Source organism: Panthera uncia, assembly GCF_023721935.1.
Source record: "Panthera uncia isolate 11264 chromosome C1 unlocalized genomic scaffold, Puncia_PCG_1.0 HiC_scaffold_4, whole genome shotgun sequence".
Lineage (NCBI taxonomy): Eukaryota > Metazoa > Chordata > Mammalia > Carnivora > Felidae > Panthera > Panthera uncia.
The window spans coordinates 73386065-73397828 of record NW_026057585.1 but is presented as its reverse complement, the minus strand read 5'-3'; the positions used below and the strand labels follow the sequence as shown (position 1 = coordinate 73397828).

General features: G+C 50.7%; 1 protein-coding gene across 2 annotated transcripts in view; it reads left to right on the top strand.

Moving 5' to 3' along the window:
• Positions 1-11764, top strand: part of CTPS1 (CTP synthase 1) — a 31041-nt gene that overhangs the window by 17674 nt on the left and 1603 nt on the right. For both annotated transcript variants that reach the window (XM_049617406.1, XM_049617408.1), the window contains exons 9-18: positions 430-562; positions 3018-3106; positions 4341-4435; positions 5112-5174; positions 7019-7062; positions 8342-8438; positions 9472-9527; positions 9660-9756; positions 10239-10383; positions 11072-11163. In XM_049617406.1, the coding sequence (XP_049473363.1) occupies positions 430-562; positions 3018-3106; positions 4341-4435; positions 5112-5174; positions 7019-7062; positions 8342-8438; positions 9472-9527; positions 9660-9756; positions 10239-10383; positions 11072-11156 (904 nt within the window). In that variant the 3' untranslated portion in view covers positions 11157-11163. The remainder of the gene's footprint in view (positions 1-429; positions 563-3017; positions 3107-4340; positions 4436-5111; positions 5175-7018; positions 7063-8341; positions 8439-9471; positions 9528-9659; positions 9757-10238; positions 10384-11071; positions 11164-11764) is intronic.

The following is an 11764-nucleotide window of genomic DNA, read 5'->3' as shown; positions in this document are numbered from 1 at the left end:
TTCTTTCTTTCTTTCTTTCTTTCTTTCTTTCTTTCTTTCTCTTTCCTTCCTTCCTACCTACCTACCTACCTACCTAATCTATCTATGTATCTATAGAGAGAATCCCAAGCAGACTCCTCACTGTCAGCACGGAGCTCAGTGCGGGGCTCAATCTCACAAACCACAGGATCATGACCTGGGCTGAAACCAAGAGTTGGACACTTAACTATCTGAGCCACCCAGGCGCCCCTAAAATCCTACTTTCTTTACAAAGCCTGCCACATGGATTTGAAAGTAGCTCCCTCTCTACTGTCCTGGAAATGAAACTCAGATAATACCTGCTCTCATTATATTCTTCCCAGAGATGTTTTTCTCCTTTTTAGAAAGCAGTTTTGATCTCATGATGGCATATACATTCTAAATAATTTGGTGTTTCTTGGCCTTTCATAGATACGATCGCTTGCTGGAGACCTGCTCTATTGCCCTCGTGGGCAAATACACCAAGTTCTCAGACTCGTATGCCTCTGTCATTAAAGCTCTGGAGCATTCTGCCCTGGCCATCAACCACAAGTTGGAAATCAAGGTAAGGATGGGTGGCGCATATTCGGCTGAGGCATGAACGGGGAGGCCTTCTGCGTTCTCATAGATGCTGCATGATATCTACTTTATATTTTTGGAACTCAGAATTTCTTTTTAGGAAGAGAAAGGATTCATGGTTGGCTCCTGGCTTGGAGAGAACAGTACAACATTTTCAGGAGATGTTGAAGGGGAGAGATGGTCAGAGTAGTAGTTGAGAAAGCGAGTAGTTGAGTTTGAATTATCAGGTGACCAAGTAAAATTGACCCATGGGCATGGGGGAGCCCCAGTGAGCCAGAGGCACCCTGCATAATTGCTCTTCACTTACCTTTGCAGTGGAAATGCTAACACCCACCTGCTGGAGCTGGGAGGTTTCTCTGAAATGTATGTCCAGTTGCCTGGTCAGTGCCTGGAATGTGGGCAGCCTCCAGGGAATAGCACGTCTTGTGTTTTGCCCTATGACTTGATGGGCGGGAGCTGAGCCGATGGGGCACGGCCCCTGCTCATCTTCTCGGGGCAATAGAGTATTAAGGTTCGGGACTCCAATTCCGGCTGTCCTCCCCACTGGCACTGGGGTTGGCCTTCTACTTCACCAGGTGTTTCTCAGCATCATAATTTAGTTTGCTTTGTGCTTGCGAACAGGTTGCTGTGGAATGTCTTACTGTATAGGTTTTAAGAATTATGGAATCTTATTCCACTTCCCTGACTTCCTCTTGCTGCTGCTTTGGCTCATTCATCTGCTGTATCCACTCGGACGTAGTCTGTGCCTGTCGTTAGATGCGGGGCTGAGAGGTGAATGAGTCAGTGAGGTCTCTGAGATGTGACACACAAGAAGGGGTGAATCTGTCTGGGTAGACGTGTGAGGAGGGCAGACTTCCTCAAGGAGGGACTCTGGGAGACTTTGGGAAGATGGGTAAGGCAGAAGGGAAGGGCGTCTGGACAGAAGGTAGAGAATACCCAAGATGGGGAATAGTTGGGAAGTCCGTGGATGGACAAGTGTGACTCAGAAGATATCTGGAGACAGGCCTGTGAGGTCATGAATCCCACCAACTGGGCCACAGCTGGGTCTTACCCTGAGGTTTAGGGAAGTCACTGCAGGGTATTAGGCAGGGAAAAAGGTGAATGACATAATAAGTGGGCAAAAGATTTGAATGGACACGCCCACAAGAGATGCACCTGATGCATGTGAAGAGACGGTCAAGGTCAACACCTTCAGTGCAGATGCAAATAAATGCCAATGAAATATCTGTGAGATACTAACACACACCCGCCAGAGGGGCTACGGGCGTTGGTGAGGATGTGGAACTCTCATGCCTTGCTGGTGGGAATGTGAAATGTCACAACTGCTTTAGAACAGTCTGGTAGTTTCATATAAAGGTAGACGTACACTTTATGACCCTGCATTTCCACTCCCAGGTATTTACTCAAGAGAAGTGAAAACAAAAGTACACACGCACACACACAATTTTATACAAAAAGACTATTATTTTAATAGCCTAAGTCTGGAAGCAACCCTAACTATCCAGAGTGAGGCAATATACACACTGAGGTATATTTCCACAGTGGGAAACTGCCCAGGGATGAATCTCAAAAACATACTGAGCCAAAAAAGCCAGACACAGGAGGCTGTATGTTGTATGTTTTCATTTCTGTGAGGTTCTAGAAGAGGCATCTGTGGTGACAGAAAGCAGAGCCAGGGGCCTCTGGGGCAGGAAGTGGAGAGGAGACTGCTTGCAGGGGAGCAGAGGGAACTTCCGGGGATGGCACTAGTTTTCTTCGCCATTGATTGTGTCGGTGGTCACACCTTCGTGTGTGTGTTTGACAAAACTCATCAGAGTGTGCACCTTAAAATGCCTGGATCTTACTGTGTGTCAGTTATACTTCAGCAAAGGTGAACAAAATGAAAAGCAGCCTGGGGGGTGCCTGGGTGGCTCAGTCAGTTGAGCATCTGACTTCGGGTCAGGTCATGATCTCACAGTTCATGAGTTTGAGCCCCGTGTCGGGCTCTGTGCTGACCGCTCGGAACCTGGAGCCTGCTTCGGATTCTGTGTCTCCCTCTCTCTGCTCCTCCCCCGCTCGCTCTCTCTCTCTCTCTCTCTCTCTCTCTCAAAAAAAAATAAATAAAAAAAAAAAAACAAAAAAAAAACCAGCCTGGGTTGAAGGTGGGCTTGGGGAGATGTATCCGGATGGAGAGAACACGGCAGAGCCGCTCCAGTGTGCTGAGCATAGGGCCTTGCGGAGGCAAATGAGTTTTGAAGGAAACGTTTGTGTTTTACAATATAAGAAAGATTTTCAAGTCTGTTTGGAGATTATCACCGAGTTTAAATATATGAAGGTTCTAATTTTAAAACCCGATTTTTAAGGGAGATAGGACACTGATAATATAATTCGGGAATGGGGGGAAGAAAGCAGCTCTGGAGTCATGGCCTACTTCTTGTCTCCTCTGTCCGCATAACCCCCAGTACATAGATTCCACGGACTTGGAGCCCAGCACCCTGCAGGAGGAGCCCGTACGCTACCACGAAGCCTGGCAGAAGCTCTGTAGCGCCCAGTGAGTAGTGCCCTCTGCCCAGCTTCTGGGGGCTCGGGGGTGGGCTCGGGGAGCAGAGTGCCGGGCTCTTGTGCACCAGTAGTAGGTAATCTACTTTTTGAATGGCTTTTGATTACCGAAAGGGCCGCAGTCTGGATGATTTAAACCTTACAGAAATACAGCTTATCAGCACAGTTGAATCTGAAGAAAACATGACATTTGTCGTATGCATCTACTCATGAGGCTTAAAGATTTTCACCAGGGCGGGGAGGGGGGCGCCTGGGTGGCTCAGTCAGTTGAGCGTCCGACTTCAGCTCAGGTCATGATCTGGTGGTTCATGAGTTCGAGCCCCGCGTCGGGCTCTGTGCTGACGGCTCGGAGCCTGGAGCCTGCTTCGGATTCTGGGTCTCCCTCTTTCTGCCCCTTCCCTGCTCACGCGCTCTCTCTCTCTCTCTCTCTCTCGAAAATAAATAAAGATTAAAAAAAAATTTTTAAAGATTTTCATCTGGAACATTTGATGAGGACCCTTCAGTGGAGTCTCATAGTTTGTTTTTGGCAGCCATTACTTATAATGCTAGAAAATCACAAAATTCTAGATCACTGGAACAATTGGATGTTATGGGCCCCTATAGCTATGAATGAGACCCCAAGCTCAACAGGCCATCTGAGAGGACGAGGAAGGCTCCTTTCCCATTCAGGGGAGCACTTTAAGCCAAGAAGTAAAAAGTTGCATTTATAGCAATATAACCTATACTAAATATTAGGAAAGAATCCGTGTGTGCCACCTCTTACCTGTAAGCGTTTTGTAGCATTACTCAGAACCATTTCGTGTGCATCTTTTTTTTTTTTTTTTTTTAATGTTTATTTGCTTTTGAGAGAGAGAGAGTGCACGTCGGGGAGGGACAGAGAGAGAGGGAGACACAGAGTCCAAAATGGGCTCCAGGCTCTGAGCTGTCAGCACAGACCCCGACGCAGGGCTTGAACTCATGAACCGTGAGATCGTGACCTGAGCCCAAGTGGGACGCTTAACTGACTGAGCCACCCAGGCGCCCCTTCATGTGCATCTTCTAAGTTCATAGTATTTGGTGTTTATATACAGCTCACTGGCAGTCTTGCAATCATGATATAGCCCCAGTGGCAAAACACGCGGAGTGACTTCGTGGCATCCGTGTCTTGGGAATGGCTCCTTGGGTGCTTACTGCGAGTTGGGCTGGTGGGCCGGGTCCATTGCCTTGTGGTGTGCTCTCTTGTACAGTGGAGTGCTGGTTCCAGGGGGATTTGGTGTTCGGGGGACGGAAGGAAAGATCCAAGCCATCGCCTGGGCTCGGAAACAGAAGAAGCCTTTTTTGGGTAAGGAGTAGGAGAGGTCAGGAGAAGGTGCCACATGGGAGCCTGTAAATAAAACAGGGAGGTCACTGGAAGCAAGCTTAGGCGCCCTCATTCTAGATGTCAGCTCAAGTAGAAGCCAGTTTGGTTCTGTTTGGGAGAAATTCAGACTCCCTTAAGCGTGAAAAGTTTTAAGAGCTCGTACGTTCGTCCACGTGTCCGTGTCGTGGAATTTGGAGAGAATGAAATGGCAATCAGGAAATTTTGGCTGTTCGCTGAGCCCGGCTGTTGGGCAGGACATGCGAAGCTAGGTTTTATATCCTCACTTGGAATTTGGGCCCAGTGGTTTTGGATGCTTCCTGGTGCTGCAAATTGTAGTAATTTTCAACTTGATCCCTGGTAAATGGGAACCTAATGAGAGGATAAGAAAACTTGAAGTTTTAAATATGAGTAGAGTGTTGCTTATTTCTAGAACCAAATAGCTTCTAAAACTTGGCATCTTCATATGCACTTACATCCAGCGTTCGAAAGCTGATACAGATGACACAGCAGGGGGTGCATGTTTACAGCAGGAAAACATGAGAGTTTGTGATTGTCCTTTTGTGAGCAGACAGGACACAAAGTCCAGGACAGGCTGGTGGGAAATGTTGGAGCTGCCTTTTTAATGGAGCTTCATTTGTTTTTCCCCTCCACCTGCAAGGTGTGTGCCTAGGAATGCAGCTGGCAGTGGTTGAATTTTCCAGAAATGTGCTGGGATGGCAAGGTGAGTGTTCGTTACATTCTTGCCAAAGTGTTTTCCTGAAGCGCGTGAAGCCTGCTCCCTCCTGCGTGATGGTAGAGGAGGGCAGGCCTGGTCTCTCCGTACCTGGCGGGGAAGAGCAAAGGGGAACCCTGTGTGCACTGAGGGCGCGCGTGGCTCTGCCAGCCCGACCACAGGAAGGAGGGGTCACAGCTGAGCAAGCAGCCTGGGCTCTCTGCCCCTGCATTTCCTGCTCTGCAGATTCCCGCATGCCCACCCCCGTGGCCACCATCCCTGGGCTTCTGCCGAGCAAGAAGCCGACAGCTCTGGCCTGTGTGAGGCTGTGCGGTTATCATGAACTTGGGCCCTGGAGCTGGTCAGACCTGAGCTCAAATTCTGAGTCACTTATTGTGGGTGATTTTAGATAAATTACTTAGCCCTTTTGGCTTCTGTTCCTTCTATAAAATGGGGCGATAATGGTACCTATTTCTCATGGTTATAAGAATTAAATGGAATAGTGCATGTAAATAGTCCCAGCATAGTGTCTGGCAAATAGGAAATACTCCGTAATATTGGCCCTGTGCCTGGCTAACTGTCCAGGCCACCCGAAAACTCCGTGGCTTCCAACGTTTTATCGTGTCTCCGTATGCTGTGGGTTGAGTGGACTCGGCTGGCTGGTTTTCTGCGCCCTGTATCTTGAGATCCTGCCCCCCATCCAGCTCTGCCCAGCAGGGATATCCAATTGGTTCTCTCCACGTGGCAAGGCTCCTCATTCACAGCCTGGCGACCTACCAGCTTCCAAAATGACCGGCCCAGTGTGTAGGCACTCAACTAGCTTGCTAATGTCCCAAGGCCAAGAGCAGTTGGTGGGGGACGGAACCACACAGCCCGAGGACTGGGGCAATGGAAGAGGCTAGTCTCTGTAGCCCAGCTGACAGACATGAGGTTTTCAGAAAGACCTTACAAGTTGTAAGAAAAACAAAGCAAGCGTCCTGAGGCGTGTAAAAGCGGCCTGGCTCCACAAAGGATGAGCGGCTCTCCTGTGGCCAGCTGACTGTTAGGACTGGGTTCATTGCACATGTTTTCTGAGAGTCACCCTGAGGGCATGGTGGCTGTTTTATAGGCAGCATGCCCTGTAGTTCTGACTCCTGAGCCTCTGGCAGGCACCGTCTTAGCACCCACCACCCTAGAGCTGGCCCTCTGGGCACCCTGGACCCTTGCCCAGTTACAGTCTGTCGCCCACTCAGGTCCCCAGGTGGGTGAGTGACTTGGTGACAGGCTTAGCTTTGCTTGGGACCTGGCCGTGGTTAGGAACAGTACCTAGCCTGTCACACAAAAGGAGCCGTGCTGTACCAGGAACTTGATTCTTCTAGTCTTTGTGGTTTTGCTTATGGTTAGACAATAAATTCAGTAAAGGAGAGGAAGGCTTATTTGGGTGTTGAAATCAGTTCTGATGTAGCTGCTGAGGGAGGCAATGGGGCAGTGCCATGTAGGATGCACAGGAGGACAGGAATGTATTCCAGCCCGGAGAGATGCAGCCTGAGAGGAAAAAATGGACAGAACAGTGTAAGAACTGTCATAAGGATGCGTTATCTAAATAAAGGTTATGAGGTTGTGCCATTGGTTTTGATTTCCCCATTTTGTACAGCTTGACTTCCCAGAGAGTTAACAGGTGTGATGGAAAAACTCACCTGTGTTTGTGCATTGAGTCCTTCACGTCTTAACGTTATCCTTAGTTTTGTTCTAATCACCGAAGGATCGCTTTACATCGAGGAGGGAAATTGTGAGTTAGGGCTTAGGAATGACACTTTTCAATAATCAGGTTTGTTTGTAACTCTTTTCGTAACATAAGTGTTTTGATTTTTCAGATGCCAATTCTACAGAGTTTGACCCTAAGACCAATCATCCTGTGGTGAGTCCAGGGTTTGAACGTTACCAGGGCTTAGAAGGGTGTGGAGGGGGCGGGCACCGGAAAGAGACCCGTGGATCCACCCAGAGAACCCTCAGACCGGATAGAAAGAACTTTTTTATTTTTCATTGTGCAGTTTCTCACTTCTCTTCCCAGTTCGCAACAGAAAGTTTTTAAGACGGGTATCACCCCAGCCAACCAGGGTGGTTCCTGATTAAAATCACTCTTCATCCCCACTCCCCTTAGCCCCTAACTTCCCTTAGCACCCTAACGATCGTTTTGTACTGACACGAAACACCCACATGGGCACTTACTATGCGCCAGGCACTGTTCTCACCACTTAACGTGTATTCATTCATTCCATTCCCGACAACCCTGGGAGACGGGCATGTTATTCAGGAACCATGGAATATGGTTCTGATGTGTTTAACGGTAACCAAAGCTTTTGGAGGCCCCCGTACCTTGTGTGATGTCTCCTGTCAGAGGCATATGGCTCCTGGGGAGGAATAGCGCCTTTACCCATCTTTGAATCTCCTATCCTGGGGGTGACAGGCGGGCTCGTGGTACCAGAGACACTGTGATAAACAAAGTGGACCAAGCTCTTGATCTCAGGGCATTTAAACAGCATCGGGATATGCTTGTTGACCTGCAGTTGAACTTTGCTAATACTAAGAGCTCAGGAGGAGAAGAATGAAGGGTTTGAAGTGTGCAGCCTCGGGGTGGTGGGAAAGCAGGGCCCAGATAGGGGCCTGGAGGCCTTAGAAAGTGCTCAGAGGAGCCCGGGACCGAGCGGTGGGCTGGGCTCCCGTGGCAGGGGGGCCTCGGCCTCTCCGCCCCACACACGTCCGCCAGGCTCCCGCCTAGACCCGGCAAACCCTGGAGAAGCATCCCTGTTCTCTGAGTGGCTCATGAGTCCGGTGGAGGGGACACGTGCTGTAACATCAACATATCCTGTCTTGCATCCGTGCCGCTACGTTAGTCTCCAGAGCGTGTTGTGGCCCAGCAGCCCTCATGGTCCGAAGTGCTGGGGGCAGGAAGGGCCACGGGCAGGAGCAGCTGTGTTCAGTCCTATAGCTCAGGAGGACAGGCTAAAGGATTAAGTCGCTACCTAACACAGGTTCACAGAACGATTATGGGGAGGCATTTCCCCAGTGACACACATCTCTTGTAAGGAAGGGCTGGGGAATCAGAGCCTCCTGCCAGGCTCTTGTCACTCAGTGTAGGCAGTCTGCTAACGGAGGCAGAGTTTGGTAGCATGTGTTTGTTTTTTGAACACCTCCAGGTCATAGACATGCCAGAACACAATCCTGGGCAGATGGGCGGAACCATGAGGCTGGGCAAGAGGAGAACCCTGTTCCAGACCAAGAACTCGGTCATGAGTAAGAGCGGCCTCTCACCGGCCCCGCCTTCAGCTCTGCGTGCCCAGGACGCGCGTCTTGGGCTGCTGCTGGGGCTCCGAAGAGCCAGGCTGACTTTTTGGTTTTGTTCTTGCTTTTGAGGTCTTTTTTCCCCCCTTCCTAGTCACATTCTTCTAGGATGTGCTGTAATAACCAGAGAAGCAGTGTGGCTCTTAGAAAGCTTGCAGGCAGTGCGGTCAGGGCCCTGGGGGCCTTGGGTGTGGGCGGCTGACCAGAAGGAGGCAGGTGAAATCTCCCCACACAGTCTGTCCTGTACCTCGTCTGTTCAGTTGAACCGAATTAAACTGCCAATGTCGGCGATTTCTGTCCCCCAGAAAGGCAGTTTCGTATGGTCCAACCTAACAAGGTTTTAGTCGAAAAGTACTAATACGTGCTAAAGATTTAGAGAAAATTGGGGTGGGGGGGAACATGTAGGAGAATTACTCCATTCAATCTCATTTTCTTGCCCACTGGGAAAATTCTGTCTTTACCAGCCGGGGCCCCATGTGTCTGTCAGTTTGAGTCACTTGAGTAGGTGGCCTTGGGGTCCTTCCAGCTCTGTGTTCTGTGGACTTGGGGGCCTCACCCCGCAGCCCTGGTGCCAAGGCTCTTTGCGCCTGTGACTTAACCGCATGGCGCTGCCCCGAGGACCATCCCTGTAGCTCTGGAAGTGTCTTTCTAGGCTTCCACTGTTTGATATGTCCTGGTGTGTTTTCCAAGGCAGTTTCCAGCAGGAAAGTGCTCTTGTGCCTCAGTAATCGAGGTTGGAGGGTGGTGATGGAAACCGCTGTTCTGGTTTTTCTTGGTGTGGACAAAACAGTCCAAGCCCAAGAATTCATGCAAATGGTGCTGCTATAGGCAGGAGGCTGTGGTTGCCTGGAGAATCCTAGAAATGACCTTCAAAAGGCCTGGCTGTGTAGGCGATTCAAAAGTAAACTGGGAAGCAAGAGGCGGTAGTGAATAGATTGTTCTGGGAAATCAGGACTCTTTACGGGAGCATGCTTGCTTTTGCCAGGGAAACTCTACGGAGACCCGGATTACTTGGAAGAGAGGCACCGCCACAGATTTGAGGTAAGGGGTGGAGCTTCATGGCTTTTAAAGAGGTAAGGGGTGGAGCTTTGTGGCTTTTAAACCTTCCTCCTTCCGGTTACTCTAGAGAAGTAGGCTGAGAGGTCAGTCAGCTTACTCTTCATGTTTCCATAGGTGAATCCAGTCCTGAAAAAGTGTTTGGAGGAGCAGGGCTTGAAGTTTGTTGGCCAGGATGTTGGGGGAGAGCGGATGGAGATCGTGGAGCTGGAGGGTGAGCGCGGGGTGGCTGTGCGCGGGCGGGGGGTGGGGTGGGGGGTGAGCACTGGCCTGACGGTGGTAGGGAGGGCCCCGGCCCTGGTGGGGTGCTCTTGGAGAACGAGGCACCCGGAGCCCTGGGGAGCCTGTCCTTCCTTAGCCAGCACTGCGCTCCTGGCCTCGGTCCTCATTCTCCAGAATGAGAGCTTGGACTTGGCCCTTGAGCCCCACTTCCGATCTTGACAACCTGTGGACTCGGTCCCACGGAAGCCAGGGAGCAGGGGGAGCTGGGGCGGGAACCCCCGAGGGGAGGCAGCGAGCAGGGCGACAGCATCCATTCCCCCCCGTTCTCTGGCTGCCTTTCTCTAGGTTCTGATTCAGATGCTGGTTTTCGATCATTTTAAGGGTCTGTAGAAAGGTGAAACATTTGACAAGGTTTGCTCATCCGTTGTGTTCTATGCACATGACGAAAGCGCTGCTTCTGCGTGTCTGTTTCAGAGCATCCCTTTTTCGTTGGAGTCCAGTACCACCCTGAGTTCCTGTCCAGGCCCATCAAGCCTTCGCCTCCGTACTTTGGCCTTCTGCTGGCCTCCGTGGGGAGGCTCCCGCATTACCTCCAGAAAGGCTGCAGGCTCTCGCCCAGGTGCGGTCACTCCTCTGTAGTCCATCAGGGTGTCCCCTGCCCGTTACTGTGGTCTCCCTGGTGTTCCCGGCTGCTTCTGTGCTGCCTCGACCCCCCCCTGTGGTGGCCGGGGCCCCTCACCGTAGCACCTGGCCTCCGGGATCCCAAGTAGCAGTAGGACCCTGGGTCTGTGGGGAACTGGCTTTCACGGGCTGGCGGCCACAGCCCTGGCGGATTTCCTGCCCCGCTGCGACTTTATCCTTACCCTGAGCTGGTGGGTAGAGTATCAGGACCACAGTGTAAATTGAACGTATATCTTTTTTTTTTTTTTTTTGGGACAGAGAGAGACAGAGCATGAACGGGGGAGGGGCAGAGAGAGAGGGAGACACAGAATCAGAAACAGGCTCCAGGCTCCGAGCCATCAGCCCAGAGCCTGACGCGGGGCTCGAACTCACGGACCGCGAGATCGTGACCTGGCTGAAGTCGGACGCTTAACCGACTGCGCCACCCAGGCGCCCCCGAACGTATATCTTTTGTAACTAGAAGAAGAAAATCCCTCTACAGCTCCATGCTAAATACTTAAGGCAGGAAAGCGTCTGATTCCTGCTGTGTGTAGGCAGGTGTCCCTGTGGTGATGGTGGCTAGAAAAACAGAGAAGGAAAGCGTGTGTTTGGTGGGAGACGATGAATAAACCATCTGAATTCCACAGGGACACCTACAGCGACAGGAGTGGAAGCAGCTCCCCGGACTCTGAAATCACCGAGTTGAAGTTTCCATCAATAAATCATGACTGATGATGACGTAAGTGGTGTTTTTAAGCTGTAGTATTTTTGTTTGTTTTAATGGCAATAATACTAGAATTGCAAGGATATCGCGAAGGTTCAGTGTGGAGACCTTTATCTGCCCAGAATGCAGGTGGTAGGGTCTGTGTGGGCATCAGCCAGGTGAGAGGCCCGTCTGAGTTACAGCGCCCCCGTCCCCCTGCCTCGGGGACCCCAGTGCAGGGCGGAGGGGACACGAGTCATTGGGCAGCTGTCTTGTTACCGATTGCTTCATTCAGGTGCCAGTCTGACCAAATCTGGGGGAACTGGGTTCTCAGACCCTGTTATTTCATGTAGCTGTAAACTTAGAGATCGTGAAGCAGGTGACGGGTATGACAAAGCGGTGTTGGTCACTTTTACAGAAACTCAGGCTTTCGTCAGGAAGTGCTTTAAGATTGATACCTACAACGCTTTTATGTTGACTGCTGCTTATTCTCGAACTCCCTCAGAACCTGAACAGTTACCGGGCCAGCTTTGAACGTTAGTCTTTATGGTGACAGGGTTTGTACATCTATAAAGTCCAGTAGCCTTGGGCGCTGCCGTGAATTATATAAAATATCGTGATAACCGAGTGAACCGTG